The following is a 21,178-nucleotide window of genomic DNA, read 5'->3' on the forward strand; positions in this document are numbered from 1 at the left end:
CTTAGCAGTTTGGCAAAAAAGATTGACAAAATAATTACCAGGCTTCAAAATGAGTACTGGGCTTTGATTTGTTCAATGAAAAAACTAAAAAAAAAAATCTTTGAGGCAGTGCTCTAGCATGGCCACAGTCTAATGACTGAAACAAGTAAATGATAAAAAAAAGTTTCTTATTAAAAAGCAATAATGACATGGAAGAATAATTTTAGAAATTCATATGAAGGGTGTTGGTTGATAATTTATCAATAATTCAAAGAAGCGGGTCACTGATTTAAGAAGTTTGCCAATTCTTGATCTGGAGGGAGGGAGTGAGCGGGAGATAGATGGATTTGATGATGAATACACTGTAAACTGTGACGACGACGATCAGGACAATGATGATGATGATGATACTACAAAATGTAAATAAGTTTAACATTTCAGGAGAGTGGAAAAGAACATTAAAGGGAACTTAATACTTCTGTAGTTTTGCATTGTTAAAAATAAACTAGCATTGTGACCATACGAATACTGTCCAAGTCTCTGTCCAATCACATACAGCTGACTGGCATTCAATTGGCGTATCAAGTTTCAGGCATTTTGATTGGGTTTTGGGTTTTGGATAGAAAATTCACAAAAAAAAGTCACTTCTATTGATTTTTTAATGGCTTTGAGGGGTGACAGGTGGAAAGTAAAGATGTGCACGACCACCCTTGGATGGTTTTGAATGACCATAGAAAGTGCGAGCCCTCTAACTGAAATATTGTGGATTTGTATAAAGGACACACACACAGACAGACATTTTGCCGTTTATATAGAGACTAGCAGTATCGCCCGGCGTTGCTCGGGTTGTAAGGGAAATAACTATATAAGCATTTTTAGAGAGTTATAGCCAAAAAATAGCAAAAAAATGCATTAAAAATTGAAAAAAAATTAAGGTAAATTTTTTTTTAAATCGTTGACACATCGTAGATATTTTTAGAGAGTTACTTCCCTTATATAAAAGCGAAAAAATGCATTAAAATGGAAAAATATGATGGTAAATTTTTTTTAAATCGTAGACTCATCGTAGACGCGCGCTAATACCCAGAAGGGCTCGATATGAATCACGACTATAAGATACCCGCTTTTGGTTAAACTGCACCGCAAAATGTGGGAGTAGTTACGAATCTAAATCGAAGGGGACAGACACACAACTTCACTCTTATATAAAGATGCTTTTTTTTTCAGTCATAGAGTTAGATTTATGAAGGTCTTCAGTAGAAAATCCTTCGAATTCTGACTCGCTGCTTGATATAATGAAATTCGTATCCATTTTTTGTCAGAATTACAAATTTTGAAAACACAATAGGAACAAATTTCGGAAAAAAATCTCCCATAATTCACGGAATTAAAATTACACTTCGATTTTTGTACAAAACTGTATTTGAAGTGTTTACGAAGTATAATACGTGTTTTCACGAATGTACTAAAGAGATTTACTCTGATATTCTCATTTAAATATGAATAGGTAAATTCGGGCGGTTTGGTAACGAAAGGGTTTATATAAGTGTCGTCTGTTTATACATAAACACTGTTTCATACTTTCAGTTTAGTCTTCCTCAAATCACTCTGTCGCTAATTTACTCTCTTCCAAGAACATTTTCACTCACTCTTATCTGTTAGCTTCCCATACATTTTACTCATGTATCTATCAGGGTGATAGACAGAAACAAATATTACATCTAGTTTCACTTTATTCGTTGCACACTGTGTGTGTGCGTTTGCATGTGCTGTAAACCAGACTAAGAAAAGCATTTGACATACACACCAGAATGTGAGTTTTCTGTAAATTTTGCTTAATTGGAGTTTAAATTTTAAAAACTGGACCTGGCATGACCCGATGCATTCTACTCTTAAAAATGCTAGGTAAATTGTAATTGAAGAAATCCTATATTGTAGATTTCTATAAGTTACAAAGGGAGGCAGATAAAATCTGCCTTTTATAATAAGAGATGTAATAATTTTGAACGTAATCTATTTTGTTTTATTTGAATTTATTTAATCTTTCTTTTTTTTCTATTCTTTATAGGTTAAATGAAGGCCATACGACATTTGTAGAGAGAAAAATTTGTGCTAAGCTAGGTTGTGGGGAACCATTAAGAAATCTTTTAGGCATGATTGGAAAAAAATCCTGGGCAGATTATGTGAGTTTCAGCATTTTTTTTTGCACTCCATGTTATTGTCCCCTACTGCCACTTGATAACCGGTGATGGTTTGTCTACTTCCCTGTAACTTAACAGTTTGGCAAAAATAGACTGATAAAATAAATACCAGGCTTCAAAGCGAGTACTGGGCTTTGATTTGTTCAATGAAAAAACAAAAAATTTTTGAGGCAGTTCTCTAGCATGACCACAGTCTAATGACTAAAACAAGTAAAAGATTTCTTATTAAAAAACAATAATAACCACTGCAATCAAAACAGACTTTTGTAAACTGTTGGTCCTAATTTTGCAGCTAAACATCAACTTCTTTCTCATTGCCTAGCCATTGCCTTTTTTTTTTTTTTTTATCTCTGTTCATATACAATGGTGTGAAAAGAAGTTCCAGCTACGTAGTTTCAGGTTCAGTCCTTCTGTGTGGTACCTTAGGCAAGTGTCTTCTACTATAGCTCCTTTGGTTATCTCCAGGCCAACCAAAGTTTCGCAAGTGGATTTGGTAGATGGGAACTGAAAACACCTGTTGTATGCATGTATATGTGTGTATATGTTTATCAACATATGTGCATGTGTGTGTGTGTCTGTGTATAAGCCACACTGATGAGGCTCAGGGTTTAAATACCCAAAAGCCAAAACCCGGTTTGTGGATATCCCTAATTGCATAATATTTTTTATTTGTGCTGTTAAATGTTTTAATCCTTTCTGTTTTCCTTGTATACTGTTTTTCTTTGTTATCTTGGTGCGGTATAGTGGATAAATTTAAGACTTTAGCTCTTATTTCTAGCAGGTGGATGCTTGTTAAGTATCCTTACGCTTTGTACAAATTTATTATCCATAGCTATTTAATGCTATTGCGCCTGCGATCCACCTATGTCACTACTGGTGATATCATCAATTTTCAAATTTATCCACAGATGATATGAACAGTAGTGACGTCTGATTTCAAATCTCAGTGTTTGAATGCTTTGCTTTATATATATATATATATATATATATATATATATATATATATATATATATATATATATATATATGTGTGCGCGCTTCCTTATCTTGATAACACTTAGTAGTTGTAAAACCAGTGACACTATCAAATAAGCTGTATCATTTGTTTCCAACCTTCTGTAACACCCTGCTATCTCCTGTCTTGGCACGTTTGTTCATTATCTCCACTATGACATGCCTTAGCATGTCTCCTACACAATGTTTTAAAATGCCTGTGACAAACACGTCTATTACTTCTCTCTATCATGTCATAATGTTAACATCTTTGTCACTTGTTTTTGTTATGTGCTATCATTGCATATCTAGGCGCAGGCATGGCTGTGTAGTAAGAAGCTTGCTTCCCAATCTCATGGTTCCAGGTTCAGTCCCACCGCATGACACCTTCGGCATGTGTTTTCTACTATAGCCTTGGGCCAACCAAAGCCTTACGAGTAGATTTGGTTGATGGAGACTGGAAGAAGCCCATTGTATATATAAATATCTATATACACCCGTGCTGGTGACACGTGAAAAGCACCGTCCGAACGTGGCAGATGCCAGCGCCGCCTGACTGGCGTCCGTGTCGGTGACATGTAAAAGCACCAACCAATCATGGCCGTTTGCCAGCCTGTTCTGGCCCCTGTGCCAGTGGCACGTAAAAAAACACCCACTACACTCACGGTGTGTTTGGCATTAGGAAGGGCATCCAGCTGTAGAAACACTGCCAAATCAGACTAGAGCCTCGTGCAGCCTCCATGGCTTCCAGACTCCGGTCAAACCATCCAACCCATGCTAGCATGGAAAACGGACGTTAAATGATGATGATGATGATGATGATGTGTCTTTGTATTTGTGTTTGTTTACCACCGCTGATTGACAACTGGTGTTAGTCACTTTACATCCCTGTAACTTTACGGTTTGGATAAAAGTGACCAATAGAATAAATACCAGGCTTAAAAAGAAAAAAAAACAACACCGGGGTTGATTAGTTCAACTAAATTTTCTTCAAGGCAGTGCTCCAGCATGGCTGCAGTTTAATGACAGAAACCAGTAAAAGATAAAGATAAAAGATTTGTTACTTTTCTCTGTTATGACACGCTCTTACATATCTCTTCTGGCCCCTTATTATCCCATGCCAAAACAAGTTTGTCACTTATAATGTATTATGTGATATCATGACATTCCTGTCACTTGTGTCTGTTCTTACTTTTGGTAGGTTAATAATCCGAACACTAAGCCTAATTTTACTCGATTGGTACCCGAACTCAAAGGAGTATCTCCTGATGACTCCTTTTCTTCTGTGCCTTATGAAAAAGGCTATGCCTTACTCTATTATTTGGAAGACCTTGTTGGTGGACCAGGTTTGTGTTTTATATATTAATTATGTATTAATTATTTTACCAACTTGGATTTCTTATCATAACATAAAATTTCCAAGTAATTAATATGTACTCAATGAGATTAGCTCTCTTGTGTGACCCTTCTGTTTGGCATTCGCCATGATAGGTCGCTTGCCACTACACACATTTTTTTCTCTCCTTGTTTCTTTCTGTGTTCCTTTCTGTGGAAGAGCGTAGGCTCAAAACATTAAAGACTTTTTCACTTACCGAGCGTTATACTAATACATCTGTTTGTTGTCTACACCACCTGTCTTTGTCTTTTGTTTTTCTCCCTATATATATATATATATATAATATATATATATATATATGTATATATTTACCAGGGAAAGGTTGATAAGGATTTTGAAGTTTTGGCTTATTTGTCATCATCAAACTGTGGTTTACTTTAGTTCTTTCTAGCTTTAGATTTTGGCAGGTTGTTCCTTCAATAGGTAGAGTAATGTAAATGAGGTTTCGGCTTGGTGTAGGCATAGAAGGGAAGTAGCTTACTCTTTAACTTTCAAACCTGACTGAATCCTAAACAATAACAAAATTCTCCTATCAAACCTGAATGACTCTCTCCACCATACCTTTCTTTCAGCTTACACCCTGCAAGCTCATATCTCCTTATGTTCTTTTCTGTTTTCTTCCTTTCCTATGTAACCATTTCTCCTGTCTACCAACACCACATCTAATCTTCCTTCACATTATTCTTTCTGCCAAAACCCATATCAAATCAGAACAAGTCAAAGTAAACCACATTCTAATAATATTGAACAAGCCAAAACTTTGAAGGCATTATCAACCATTTCTTTGTAACAATTAATAATATACTCTTCTAAAAAGTACTGAGTAATCCTTCAGTTAATGTTAAATTAGTTTTTTAATATAACTTCACAGAAAGAAGAAAAAAACATTCATGTATGTTTGTGTGTGTGTGTGTGTGTATGTGTGTGTACAGAAACACACACACACATACACACAAGTATTTTGCATTATATGTGTATAGAAAAATGTATCGGGACAGAATGTTTCATTCGGTCAACCTGATCAACAGACCGAGAAGAAATTGAATATACATACATGCACACACACACACACACACACACGGTCATCTGAGGAAAACCAGCAATATTCCTGGTCAACTTTCACCAGGATGATAAGATCTAAAGAAGAGGGCAATGCCAAGGTCATTTTAGATCAACCTGTACCAAGGAAATAAGGTTTTGGGTGCTAAAATCTAAAAAAAAAAAATAGCATACAAGAAGAGAATAAAGCTTTGGGTTAAGACTGATCAGAGAGGGCAAACTACAACAGAAAGTTTAAGATAATTGGGTGACATTACCAAACTGTAGCATCGTAGTTCATTTTTGGTCTGCCTGCATCAAGGAGATAGCAATAACTGTGTTAGATGTACAGATCAAGGGCTGTATTTGTGGGTTTTTTTTTTTTAAATATGACCCTCACTGAGAATAGATAGTCTTTATGTAAGATTTCAAGAGCTAAGTCTTTTTTCTCCTTTTTTCAGAAAAATATTAAATCTGTTTTATATAGTAAACTAAATTAAATGTAATTTACCATTATTTTAATGGATTAGCAGAATCCTAAGCACATTGGACAAAATACTGAGAGGCATTTAGTTACAGCTTAACTTTTGTGTTCAGTTTCTTCTGAGGGTTGATAAAATAAAGTTTGCAAGCTAAAGGTTGATTTCCGATTTCTATAATACATCTAAGATATGAAAAAAAGTCTAAGACTATTCTGTTTCATTTCCACAGAGGTTTTTGAACCATTTTTAAAAGCTTACATTGAACATTTCAAGTATCATTCAATTAACTCTCACCAATGGAAAGAGTTTCTGTTGTCTTACTTTACAGAAAAGGTAAATATATATTTATATTCTACTATTTTAAATAGAACTAGCACTATGACCTGGCAACACCGGGTCATAGTGCTAGTGCATGCATATACAGCTGCATGTGTGCGCACATACACGTGAGTACTGTCCAAATCTCTGACCAATCACATACAGCTAGCTGGCATTCAATTGGCGTATCAAGTTTTGGGCATTTTTATTGGGTTTTGGATAGAAAATTCACAAAAAAGTCACTTGATTTTTTAATGGCTTTGCGGGGTGACTGGGGAAATGTAAAGATATGCACGACCACCCTTGGACGGTTTGAATGACCATAGAAAGTGCGAGTCCACTAACTGAAAAATTGTGGATTTGTATAAAGGACACACACACAGACAGACAGACATTTTGCCGCTTATATATATATATATATATATATATAGATTATGTTGACATTGTTATTGGATATTGCTGTTATTGACCAGTGGTAATTTGGCCCTAGATCCAGGTTACCACTGATCAAGCAGACTTAGGATCAAAGATACCAGTTGTAGCCATCATTCTAACCTTTCCTTAGATTGGCTGCACTGCCTTCAGTGCTCGAGTGCCAACAGGTAGTACACTTGTGGTTACATAACCAAGATTTGATCTTGATCCTCCAGTTTTCTTTCTTGTGTTACAGAGTAAACATGTCTGCTCTGCTGACTGTGTACACCAAGGAAGGACTGAGATCAGTGATCCAATTCCTCTGGTTTAAAAGTGTGTTGGGCCGAAATTCACTGTAGGCTTTCAGTACAATATGTAGACAGTGGTCTCTCATGTAGAAGTGTGTATGAGTTGATCACAAAGTTTGGAAAAGGTCAGACAAGCATAAAGAACGAAGAGGGAGTAGAATGTCCATCAACATCTGCCACTGATGTGAAGATGCAACAAGCTCAAGAGATGGTTCTGGTGAAGCAACAAGTGACCATTGAGGAAGTGGCATGTTCTCTGCAAACTAGTCATGGGTCTGCATTCAAAATCATCCACAACAGGTTCCACTTCTATAAAGTCTGTGCAAGATGGGTGCCAAGAGAGCTTGCCAAAGCACGTAAATGCAGTCATGTAAAGATCTGTCAATGCTTACTCAACTGCTAGAATGATGAAGGTGAAGCTTGTTTTGAGAAAATAGTCACAGAAGATGAGATTTGAGTCCATTACTGTGAGCCAGAATCAAAAAGCAAAGTGTGGAACAGAAACACCCAGAATTGCCAGCAAAAAAGAAATTCAAGACTAAAACTTCTGCATAAAAAAATGATGCTGACTGTTATTTGGGTGCAAAAGGCTTTGTACTAGATAGAACATTACTTGGAAAAGGTGTCTACTGTCATCAGTGTAGACTAAATGAAATGCTGGTCAACAAAGTGAAACTAGCAGTTCATGCCAAATGCTGAGGTCTGTCGTTAAATCAAGTGTTAATGTTGCACAACAATGCACATCCACACCATTGAAATCACTGAAAAATCGGCTTTTGAGTTGCTGGAACACCCTGCATACAGTTGAGATCTCTCCCATGACTATCACCTCTTTGGACCACCCAAACATGCTTTACAAGGTCATTGATTTGCTACAGATGATGAAGTGCAGGTACTGGTGCACAAATGCCTGCGCGACTAGCTAAGAACCTTCTCCAATAGAATAAGCAAGCTTGTGGACTATAGAAGAAATGCATTGTAAAGTGAGGAGATTATGTTGAAAACTGATGTAATTGTTCTTCCTCCAATTTTATTTTAATAAATTTCATAAGGAGAGTGCATATAATTTATTACCTATTACCTATTGCGTCATCCCATAAATAATGTGGTTTTTTTATAATTCTTTTATTTTTCAAAATTAAGATAAAGTTCTTTTTTAATCTAAAATATACTCTCCTTCGTTTTCTACAATGCTCTTCCATCTATCTGATAGACTTGCAAGGTCTCTCTTCCAAAATTCACTTGTCCGTGATGAAAAATACTCCTCCAGTACCGTTCTGACTTCATCTACAGAATTCATATTTTTTTCATCCAAATGATTTCCATGACTATGGAATAAATGATAATTATATTCCAAGTGGCTGAATATTCCACTGACTCCTTTACTCTTAACGTAATCCTCAAGTAGACTTGGTGAAAAGCTGTGTCACAAGGCTGGAATCACATTTGACAGGCTTCTACCAAAGCTTAGAAAGAAGCTCTAGCTTCTCTCTAAACTTTGGGTTATAGATTAATACAAGGTTGTGTTAGCCTATAACCAAGTCCATAGTAAAAGACAATATGTAAGGAATATGACTCAACAGTGATGCATTGTATGGAGGAAACCTACTGAGATTGGCAAGGAATGAGCTTTAGTCTCATCTGCTCTAATGTTGACTTGAATGACAAGCCAAGTGCAGATAAGTGTGTGTAAAAGGTAGCTGCTGTCATATGCAAGCAGCGTGGATGTATTAATAGAGACAAAATGTAAATAAAGAAAACCAGTTTTACTTTGTCATATTTACCTGTTGTTCTGTTAACTCGTTACGTTTATACCTGACTAGGTCAATCTTTTGCAACTTCTTTAACCAAGTTTGTTTCCAATAACAACTTTGCCACATGGCTATTGTCATCAGCCCACCATCTTCACCGCTCTGCCATCTCCACTTCATTGTAGTCATCACTCTACTATCTTCATCACTCCACCATAGTCATCATTCTGCCATCTTCATCACTCCACTTTCTCCATCACTCTGTCATCTCTATCACTCCATCATTCCGTCATCTCCATCACTCCGTCAACTCCATCACTCAGTCATCTCCATCATTCCACCTTAATCATCACTCTACCATCTTCACTTTCCCACCATTATCACTACTCTGCTATATTCATCACTCCATCATAATCATCAGTCCATCACTCTTCCATCATCTCAAACTATTGATGCTGTTCCTGAATCTGTATACCATCCATGTAAGTCAGCCAGCCATGTAGCTGCTGTGATTTAATTGATGGGTAAAAGGATTTGCCCAGCAAATCTAAGGTTCAAATCCAACCAGTGAATCTGTTGTGTTTTTCTTTTGTTTTTTGTGGATTTTTTTTTCTTTTTCCAATCATTGTTTATAGTGTCTTCTATCCCATGTCTTTATGATTCCTCCATTTTCAATCTGTTTAACAAAGGGCAAGGGCAGTGCTTTAAGGAGAGTGAACTGGAATGACTGGTTCTTTGAGACTGGAATGCCAGCAGTACCGATATCGTAAGTATTTCTTACATTTAACCTCCACAGTTTCTCCTCTACAGAATTGGTTTGACAATGGACAAAGTAATTTATGGTAGCTTGCATCTCTTCCTGTCCTGAGTTCAAATCCTATTGCATACTGGGGTAGATCCAATCGACAGCCCCCTCCCCAAGAATTTCAGGCCTTGTGCGTAGAGCAGAAAAGAATATTTCTATTATCTTTAATAATGATATTATTATCACATTGTTAGGTATCAGTCATGCCTTGCTGATGCTTGCCAGCAACTAAGTGAAAGATGGTGTTCAACTGGAGACAGTAACTTTGGACAGTTCTCTTCATCAGATCTTGACCAATTCTCCACTCCACAGACGTTGGAATTCCTCAACCAGTTGATGGAACAGGTAAAGCTTGAAAAATTCAAACTCTTTATCCTCTCTTCTTCCCTTTCTTCTCTTTCCTCCCTTTTCTCCTCCTCTCCTTTCCTCTTCCTCCCCTTCTCCTTTCTTCTTCCTCTCTCCCCTCCCCCTCTTCTGCCCTTTCTTCTTCCCTTCTCTCTGCCTCCTCTTTACTCTTCTTTTTTTTCCCTTCTCTCTCCCTCCTTTTACTTTTTCGTTTTCCCTCCTCCTCCTTTCCTTTCCTCTTCCTCCACTTCTCCTTTCCTCTTCCTCCCCTTCTCCTTTCTTATTCCTCCCTTCCCTCCCCCTCTTCTTCCCTTCTATCTGCCTCCTCTTTACTCTTCCTTTTTCCCTTCTCTCTCCCTCCTTCCTTTCCTCTTTTCTCTCCCCCTTCCTTTCCCCTACATCTTCCCCTCAACTTTCCCCATCCCCTCTTCTCATCCTTCTACTCTCCTTCCTCCCCTTCTTCATGTCTTTTGTTTTAAACATGAGCTTAAACATCATTCATCATAAGATGCCAAATCATTAGAGTGTGGGGCAAAATGCTTTGCAGTATTCAATCTGGCTTTCAGTATTACTAAGTTCAAATCCTCACTCACTATTTCCCACTATCACCAAACCTATTCTGTGTTTTCAACTCTTTCTCCTCCTTCTATCACCCCTATAATGTCTTTATCCACGCCAATCCATACTGACTTGACCACAACTCCATCTCGAGAACTTCCTTTCGGACAGTGTCCTGATGAGCCATTTAAGCTAACAGCATATGAAGGCCATGGGCTTTTCCTCTTTTGCTTGCATTTACCATAAGAAAATCACCACCATTATCATCACTCTTACCAAAACCGCCAACACTAGCATCATCATTATCATAACCAACAGTAGCCTACATTTTTACAAAGACCTTAAGATTTTGAAATGTCCAGTATAATGTGCTCTCTCTTTTGCTCACAGGACCCCTTTAGTTTGACCAAGATTGCTCATATGGAATCGGCATATCACTTATTTTCTCAGGGAAACTCAGAGATTCTGTTTCGGTAAGTATATATTCATAATGCATTTTCTCAATTTCTACAAACAGATGTAGCATATTTATATAATAATAATAATAGTATATATGTATGTGTGTGTGTATATGTATATATATATATATATATATATATATATATATATATATACACACACACACAATATTAATGATTCTGTAGAGAGCCAGGTCCTCAAATGATGTGCACCAGGTTGATTTGAATTAACCTTTAAGCAGGTTGTCGACAGAGAATTTAACCCATACAAGTATTTAATGCCCAGTGCATGTTTTGCTAATCCAAAGTACACATTGTATTGATCACACGGTGTTTGGTATACTCTAGGATGTCCAATGGGTTGTGAATCCCTTTTGGTGTATTATATATATATATATATATATATATATATATATATATATATCGGGTGGCACGTAAAAAGCACCCACTACACTCACGGAGTGGTTGGCGTTAGGAAGGGCATCCAGCCGTAGAAACACTGCCAGATCTGACTGGGCCTGATGAAGCCTTCTGGCTTCACAGACCCCAGTTGAACCGTCCAACCCATGCTAGCATGGAAAACGGATGCTAAACGATGATGATGATGATGATGATGATATATATATATATATATATGTATAGACAGATGGATAGATAGAAAAGGCAGGAAGCTGGCAGAAACGTTAGCACGCCGGGCAAAATGCTTAGTGGTATTTCGTCTGCCGTTACGTTCTGAGTTCAAATTCCGCCGAGGTCAACTTTGTCTTTCATCCTTTCGGGGTCGATTAAATAAGTACCAGTTACGCACTGGGGTCGATATAATCGACTTAATCCGTTTGTCTGTCCTTGTTTGTCCTCTCTGTGTTTAGCCCCTTGTGAGTAGTAAAGAAATAGGTATTTCGTTTGTCTGTACGTTCTGAGTTCAAATTCCGCCAAGGTCGACTTTGCCTTTCATCCTTTTGGGGTCATAAATTAAGTACCAGTTACGCACTGAGGTTGATGTAATTGACTTAATCCCTTTGTCTGACCTTGTTTGTCCCCTCAATGTTTAGCCCCTTGTGGGCAATAAAAAAATAAGATAGATAGATAGATACAGATATATCTACAATATTGGAGCAAATGTGTGGTGTTGCTGTTACATTTCTCTTGTGAACAAATCACCTGCTCCCTTAAAAATCTCAGGGAACAAAAGATCCCTTACTTGAAAAACAGTGAAAGGTTAGTGACATGAAGAGCATCTGGCTGTAAATCAGTTCCTTAATAACATAATTGTCCCAATCCATGCATGCATTTAAAAACAGGCATAAAACAGATGAAGAATTTTTTTTTTTGAGTGTGGTGAGGAAGACACAATAACACGAAGGAGAAGGACAGAGTTAGGAGGAATGAACTTATGTATAAAGAGGTGGCACACAGTTCAGGTAAACAGAGGCCATTAGAATAGTGATAGAAATGGAGATAGAAAGAGGAGACAGTATGGTTGATATCCTTTTGGGAAGTTAAAAATTTTTACATTGTTTTATACTTTTATTTGTTTCAGTCATTTGATTGCGGCCATGCTGGAGCACCGCCTTTAGTCGAGCAAATTGACCCCGGGACTTATTCTTTGTAAGCCTAGTACTTATTCTGTCGGTCTCTCTTACCGAACCGCTAGGTGACGGGGACGTAAACACTCCAGCATCGGTTGTCAAGCGATGTTGGGGGGACAAACACAGACACACAAACATATACATCATCATCATCATCATCATCGTTTAACGTCCGCTTTCCATGCTAGCATGGGTTGGACGGTTCAACTGGGGTCTGGCAAGCCCGAAGGCTGCACCAGGCCAGTCAGATATGGCGGTGTTTCTACAGCTGGATGCCCTTCCTAATATATATATATGACGGGCTTCTTTCAGTTTCCGTCTACCAAATCCACTCACAAGGCTTTGGTTGGCTCGAGGCTATAGTAGAAGACGCTTGCTCAAGGTGCCACACAGTGGGACTGAACCCGGAACCATGTGGTTGGTAAGCAAGCTACTTACCACACAGCCACTCCTGCACCTATATGTATTTATTTTTTTGTGGTTGTATTTTCAGCTTTGTTTAGTATCTGTATGCATTTTAGTTCTTAATGTTTGTTTTCTCATGTGATCTTTATTTTCAAACATGCAGGTGGTTAAGACTTTGTCTGCGAGCTAAATGGAACAAGTGCATTCCTCATGCTGTTAGCTTCATTAATAAACAAGGCCGGTTGAAATTTCTCCTACCAATATACGAGTAAATATCACTTTATTTCTATTCTATTTCTAATCTTTTATTTCTATTCTTTATTTCTATTTCTATTATTATTATTATTTCTATTCCTCTCTTTTGTTTCCTTTCCAGTTTCCTCTGTGTCTCTCTTACAGCTCCTCCCTTTTCATTTTTTATATTTCTCTCTCTCTCTTATTATAAGCCAGTGCAGATAACTTATCATTCGTTATTGCAATCATTATTATTTAATCCTTCAGCATTCTTTTTCTCATACTGGCATGACGAAACTTTGTGGGTGAGAGGTAGCTGCTACTGCTGTTGCTGTTGAGCGTAGCGGTCTGCGTCCAGTGGGAGAAGTCCGACACGTGGTCCTTTGCTATTTGTAAGACCCGCAGAAGAGAAAGCAGGTCAACCCCCGACACCGAGAGCATCGACGGATGGATGAATGCGCATCCAGGCTCAGCGGTTGCGTAGGAAGTCGGGGACGGAGCGAAAGAGTACAACAGGGGTCACCACCACCCCCTGCTTGAGCCTCATGGAGCTTTAGGTGTTTTCACTCAAACACCCGGTCTGAGAATCGAAACCGCGATCCTCCGACTGCGAGTCTGCTGCCCTAACCATTGGGCCATTGCGCCTCCACTGCTGCTGCTGTCTCAGCAGTGTCAGAAGGATGGTGAGGTGTCTTCTGTGAAAGCAGTGGCTGTCTTGTTTGTCTCTCTCCCTGCTGTTTCCAGTTCCCCACCCCGAGTAGGTGGCTGTCATAATGTGTAACTCTCTGCAACGAAGATAATGGCGACAGATGACGTTTTCATGTCATGATACCCCAAAAAAATATTAAATATCATCATCATCATCATTTAACGTCAGCTTTCCATGCTAGCATGGGTTGGATGATTTGACTGAGGGCTGGCGAACCAGATGGCTGCGCCAGGCTCCAATCTGATCTGGCAGAGTTTATACAGCTGGCTGCCCTTCCTAATGCCAACCACTCCGAGAGTGTAGTGGGTGCTTTTAAAGTGCCACCGGCACGAGGGCCAGTCTGGTGGTACTGGCAATGGCCAGGCTCGAAAATGGTGTTTTTTACGTGACACCTGCACAGGAGTCAGTCTAGCAACACTGGCAACAGCCTCACTCGAATGTTTTGTTCACGTGCCAGTGAGGCAACACTGACAATGATCACGCTCAAATGGTGCTCTTCATGTGCCAGACAGCTGCTCTGGCAGTGATCCTGCTTGGATGGAGCTGTTAGCGCTCCGCTGGCATGGGTGCCAGTCATCGAATTTGGTTCAATTTCGATTTCAAATTAGATGACTGGCATCCAAATATATTCTTATAAAACCACTTCTCATATGATCCCCTCATTTGAGGGGCCTCACTGTAGAAGTATGAGACTTAGTGGTTAGGGTGTTGGTTGTAGGTGCACCCGGCCCAAATACCTGTGAGAGGAATGCAAGTTTGCAACATAATGAAATGCTCTAAAGTCACCCAAGTACCAAGTGGTCATCTTGTTAAGCCACAGGCTAATTCTAACAATGACTATGCCGTCATCATCATCATCATCCTTAAACACCCATTGTCATGGGTTGGACAGATTGACAGGATCTGGTGAGCTGCAAGGCTGCATTGTGCTCCATGTTAGCTTTGACATAGCTTTTGGATGTCTTTCCTAACACCAACAACTTTATAGTGTGTACTGGATGCTTTTTTTCATGCCACCTGTATTAATGCTGTTGCCAGGTAATTTGCCAAATAAGAAAGAACAAGAAAAGGAAAGAGAAGGAAGAAGTCCCCCCAGTGGGCTAAGTGACAGGAATATTTAATAGGGTGGAGAGATGGCTTTGTTCCATGACAAGCAGAGGTGTCTTGCTCTTGAGAATATACATTGCTACCCTGCATTATCAAGGGCTGTTTCTTTTAATATACTTTTCAGACAGTGCATCTATGTTTTGTTATGAAATTACCTAATTATCTCTCTTCTTTGTCTCGTTTACAGACTTCTGTATCAGTGGGAAGACACCAGACAATTGGCAATTGATAATTTCCAAGAACACAAAGAGGAGATGCACAATTTAGCTGTCACAAAGATTTCTAAAATGTTGAAACTTACATAATTATTATAAAATCCTGTTTTTTTTCCCCTTTTGATTTTTTTTTCCAAGTCAAATTTTTTGTTTTACTTAATCAGATTCCTGTTTTAAAAAGTTAATTCTGGAATAGAAAAATCCCTCAAGGTTTAATGGAAAAACTAAAAGAAAATTTTTATAACTTTAATTATAATTTCAATGATACTATTTTTGCGTAAAGACCTCGGAATTTGTTTTAACACTCATGGCATTTTTAAAGAATCCCAATAATTAGCAATAACAAAGAAGCAGCCACCATTTGTTTTGATCCTGACCTCACAAAGTATAAGAGACGCTCCAGTATGTTGAGAACTATAGAGAATTTTCCTTAAATTGATATATAATCCAATAACATTACAAGCTGCTTGCTTCTGCAGAGATCCTATGGATAGCAGAGGTCTTAATGATTGGTAAACTGCATGATTTCACAATGTCTAAAACATAATGCCTATATAATAAATGGCTAGTATATTTTTATATGAGGCAAGCACTGTGGTACAGTGGTAATGTTACAAGTCTGCAACTCCATTGTGCTTTTTCTACCTTTTTTTTTTTTGATGTGGTATGCATATGGCAACACAATTTCTTTTTATTCCTCTCCACTCTCTTTTTTAGGCTTTGTATCTATATAATATATTGCTATATTTCATACATAAAGGTGCAGGAGTGGCTGTGTGGTAAGTAGCTTGCTTACCAACCACATGGTCCTGGGTTCAGTCCCACTGCATGGCACCTTGGGCAAGCGTCTTCTACTATAGCCTCGGGCCGACCAAAGCCTTGTAAGTGGATTTGGTAGACGGAAACTGAAAGAAGTGCGTTGTATATATGTGTATATATATATATATATATATATGTTTGTGTTTGTCCCCACAACATCGCATGACAACCGATGCTGGTGTGTTTGCATCCCCGTAACTTAGCGGTTCGGCAAAAGAGACCGATAGAATAAGACCTGGGGTCGACTTGTTCGACTAAAGGCGGTGCTCCAGCATGGCTGCAGTCAAATGACTGAAACAATTAAAAGAATAAAAAAGTATAAAAGGAAAACTAATGGTGAATTGGGGAAAAATAAGGTTGTTGATCTTACTTTATGTATATCTTGTGCGTACAATTAGACGTACCACTGCAACTGATGAACTTGGAGCTCGATGTACAGTATCATCATCTAGTCTACAATCAGTGTGGTGGTGTGGTTACTACCGCACTTAACAGTGTTACCAATTATGATATACAGAGCAAATATGTGTCATAATTTATCTTACACTTGCTGTTTGTCCTCACATACACATATATGTAAATATATGTTATTGTAAATTGGTGACCACCACTTCTACCGATGCCATAACAACCTAATTTTATGTACCAATATTTATGTTTCTCTCTACACACATACACATATAATGGGGGTTATGTATCTCTTAACAATTTCCTCTATTGGTGGTAACATTCAGGAGTTATTCTCTCCTTAGCTTAAAACTTTTTTCCCTGCAATTTTTTGCCTCAGCTGTAATTAAAGATTAAATTTTCATAACCTAAAATGTTATTTCCATATCGGATACGAAAATGGAATATTTTTTCTATAACTTTTTTTACAGTTTTTTCTTTTTTTTTACAAAGAAATTTACACTTGGCTATATCCTTTTTTTTATGTTTAATTACATAGTAAGTGTTTTAACAACATGCAAAGTGTTTTGGTATGCTATCTAAGCTTTAAGACATGTATTTAAAATATAATGATATATCTTCTTTGTACTCATACTGGAATTGGAGATGACAAAATTTTATATAAATCAGATGTACTGGGAGTGTTGTTATGACTAAATTATTGTCTTTTAAATGGAGAAGAGCACATTTTAAGAAATTCAAACTATTTTTATATGCATATATATATATATTTACATTGTTTTTCTCTTACAATACATTCCAGTATATTCTATTAAGTATTCTGCCGAAAATGCCTTTCACACTCTTGCTTAAACTTTGTGTGTGATATATGTATATAGCATGCACTTTTGAAGGCTTCCAAACAGAAATTTTAATAAAAAAAACACACATATCTTACTCACAGGTTAATATATTTTGTTTTACATCCATTTTTAAGGTGGAAAATTGTAAGTGTCATTAGAGTGTTGGGTAGAATGAATACCATGTTGTATTTGTTCTGAGTTCAAATCCTGCCATGGTCAACTTTGCCTTTCCTCCTTTCAGTGGGGGGTTGATAAACGTGTACCAATGCAGGGCAGTGACTTGATGGAATTGTCAGAGCATCAGACAGGATCAATTGCAGTGTTTCAGCTCTGTGCATTTCAAGTTCAAATCCTGCCCCTGTCATCTAAAAACAGTGGCACTTCTGTCAGGTGTTGTGACCGACAGATAATTTGAAAAATAATCAATGGAAATGTAATTTCCTTGGTTTAATTAGAACAGCAATAGCCACCTCCACCACATCCATTCTCCTTTGCTAGCATGGGGAGGATGGTTTTGTACATTTGAACATTTTTGTATTATTTGAGAAGATGGTTTTTATAGTTGTTATATGTTCTCACAATGTTGGAACATCTTGATTGGTCAGGCAACATAATTATGTCTTCATTTAATATCATCAACTGCATTGGCTATAACGAAGTCAGAGCTCTCAGCCGTGTAGTCAGTAGCTTAGCATTATATAACCACCTCCACTGCTACCAACACATATACTACTAATTACTATATTTTAATAAATTCACTTACAAATGCAACATCCGCAGATATAAGATAGTAGCCATCACAGTTAACAAAACAAAAGTACATAAACAGCTCTGATTCTGTATGTTATTTTTCTAAGTCCTTCTCGATAATAAACTGAACTTCTCACTGTATTCTGACGAAGAATCCACTTATATGTTGTTTTAATTATATAGAGTAATAAAACAATAGTTAATTGTTGCTTTTATCTTCCTCATTACCAACGTCATATCAGGGGTTTTTTACCATATGTCACACATCTTATCGAGATATATGTATTATTTTAATAAGTCTGACAAGAATATGTTATCAATAAATTCATGTCTGAAACTGAAAATTAAAAGGCATAATTTTGATATCAACATTTTTTAAAAAAAAGTATAAATTCTAAGCCCCAATTTCTAATTAATCTTGTTTGTGTATTTAATTAAAATAAGAGTTCAAAGATTTAAAACTGAAAATTTAATGCTGGTCTAGAATCTTTTTTAAAATAATATCAGAATATCCCTAAAGGTGGTGCTCCAGCATGGCCGCAGTCAAATGACTGAAACAAGTAAAAGAGAATGTAAGTTTAAAAAAAAAAAAATTCTTATCAAAAATATTCTTAGCATGTCTTTTTAATGGTTGAACGATTTCCTTCAAATCTTGATTTGTTTTTCTTATTTCCTGTTTAATTCCAAACTTTGCAGATTTCCAAATTTTGGTTATTGTAGTTAATGTTATGAGAAATAAATTTGTTTTGCTTGTTATTTTATAGACATTTTTATTTATTCATTTCTTTTCTTAATTTTTTTTTTTTTTGATTTTACTAAGTTTCGGTTTTATATCATTTGGCCTAATGTGTTTGTATAGCTATGCGGTTAAGAAGTTTGCTCCCTAACCACATGGTTTCAGGTTCAGTCCCACTGTATGACACCTTGGGCAAGTTTAGTCTACTGTAGCCATGGGCCAACTGAAGGCTTTGTGAGTGGATTTGTTTGTTATCATCATTGTTGTTTAACATTCGCTTTCCATGCTGGCATGGATTGGACAGTTTGACTGAGGATTGGCAAGCCAGGCTCCAATCTGATTTGACAGAGTTTCTACAGCTGGATGCCCTTCCTAATGCCAGCCACTCTGAGAATGTAGTGGGTGCTCATTATGTGGCACAAGAGACAGTCAGGTGGCACTGGCATCGACCACGCTTGAATGGTGCTTTTTACATGCCACTGGCACAGTTGGTTACTGGGGTTGATGAAATCAACTTCCTCCCTCCACCAAATTTGCTGGCCTTGTGCCAAAATTTGAAATCAATATTTGTGTCGCGATACCTTTGTTTTTTCAATTACCTTTGAAAATAATGGCTGTGTGGTAAGTAGCTTGCTTACCAACCACATGGTTCTGGGTTCATTCCCACTGCATGGCACCTTTAGCAAATGTCTTCTACTACAGCCTCGGGCTGACCAAAGCCTTGTGAGGGGATTTAGTAGATGGAAACTAAAAGAAGCCCGTTGTATATTTATATATGTTTGTGTGTCTGTATATGTCCCCCACCAACATAGCTTGACAACCGATGGCGGTGTGTTTACATCCCCGTAACTTAGCGGTTCGGCAAAAGAGGCCGATAGAATAAGTACTAGGCTTCCAAAGAATAAGTCCTGAGGTTGATTTGCTCGACTAAAGGCAGTGCTCCAGCATGGCCGCAGTCAAATGACTGAAACAAGTAAAAGAGTAAAAAAAGTAGAGTAAGAATATTTAGCCATATGATTTGCACATTATTAATCTTTTCAATACCAACCTGCCTGAGATCAGCCCTGGTTCTAGGATACAAACTTTCTGTTTTGAAGTGATCTAAATTTTTCATCCAAATTTCTTCTTAATTAATGTTTGAAGCACCCGCTTCATAAATTCTTTGTTATTTTCAAAAATAATTGAAACTAAGACACATGGCGTAGTGGTTAAGAGCATGGGCTACTAACCCCAAGATTCCAATCCCAGGTTATGACCTCAACAACGATGATGTTGATGCCGCCGATATCTCAGAAATGTAAACCCAGGTTCAAAATTCCCCCAGGGCACCTGATGAAGGCTGGAGAGTACATCAGCCAAAACGTGTTAACAAACAAGATGAGGCCAAATATCCGTCAAATGCAAATAATGTATTTTGTTTTGGGATTTGGTTTGCAAAATTCTTTATATGAGTTCGTGTGTTGAAGCATATTCTGTTGTGTCTGGGGAGAGTCATTCTCTTTTTGTGCCTTATAATTTAACAGACTCACCGGTAAAATTTTGAGAGCCAAGACTATTGAAAAGGTTGCAAGACGTAATGAAAATTTTAGGAAAATAAAAATAAGTGGAAATTTTATCGGTGACTTAAATTATAAGGCACAAAAAGAAAATGACTCTCCCCAGACACAACAGCAAATAAAGTAAATCATCATCATCATCGTTTAGCATCCGCTTTCCATGCTAGCATGGGTTGGACAGTTCAACTGGGGTCTGGGAAGCCAGAAGGTTGCACCAGGCCCAGTCTGATCTGGCAATGTTTCTATGGCTGGATGCCGTAGAAACATTGCCAGATTTACCATCCGAGCATGATCGTTGCCAGAGCGGCTAACTAGCTTCCATGCAGGTGGCATGTAGGAGGCACCATTCGAGTGGGATCGTTACCAGCATTGCCTTACTGGCACCTGTGCCGTTGGCATGTGTAAAAAGATTTGAGCAAGGTCGTTGCCAGTACCGCCTGACTGGCCCTCGTGCCGATGGCACATAAAAGCACCCACTGCACACTCGGAGTGGTTGGCGTTAGGAAGGGCATCCAGCCATAGAAACTGCTAGATCAAGACTGGAGCATGGTGCAGCCATCTGGTTCGCCAGCCCTCAGTCGAACCATCAAACCCATGCTAGCATGGAAAACGACGATGATGATATTTGCATGTATGTTTCAAAATTGCACAAAAAAAAAAAGACAGGTGAGGAAACGACAATCAAGGTGTATTAGTTTTGATGCACACAAAAAATGGGTCTTTGATATTTCGATCCTTGTGTGTGTATATTTGCTCACCGCT

General features: G+C 37.9%; 1 protein-coding gene across 1 annotated transcript in view; it reads left to right on the forward strand.

Annotated features, from left to right (window-relative positions):
• The window catches only part of LOC115209725 (leukotriene A-4 hydrolase), a 102,894-nt gene extending 87,468 nt beyond the window's left edge, over positions 1-15,426 (forward strand). Inside the window, exons 9-16 of the mRNA XM_029778223.2 lie at positions 2,048-2,162; positions 4,375-4,519; positions 6,319-6,422; positions 9,570-9,646; positions 9,880-10,030; positions 10,979-11,061; positions 13,204-13,308; positions 15,278-15,426. Coding sequence (XP_029634083.1) covers positions 2,048-2,162; positions 4,375-4,519; positions 6,319-6,422; positions 9,570-9,646; positions 9,880-10,030; positions 10,979-11,061; positions 13,204-13,308; positions 15,278-15,395 — 898 coding nt within the window. The 3' untranslated portion in view covers positions 15,396-15,426. The remainder of the gene's footprint in view (positions 1-2,047; positions 2,163-4,374; positions 4,520-6,318; positions 6,423-9,569; positions 9,647-9,879; positions 10,031-10,978; positions 11,062-13,203; positions 13,309-15,277) is intronic.
• Positions 15,427-21,178: the final 5,752 nt, after the last annotated feature.

The sequence above is a fragment of the Octopus sinensis genome, linkage group LG3 (assembly GCF_006345805.1).
Source record: "Octopus sinensis linkage group LG3, ASM634580v1, whole genome shotgun sequence".
Taxonomy (NCBI): Eukaryota; Metazoa; Mollusca; class Cephalopoda; order Octopoda; family Octopodidae; genus Octopus; species Octopus sinensis.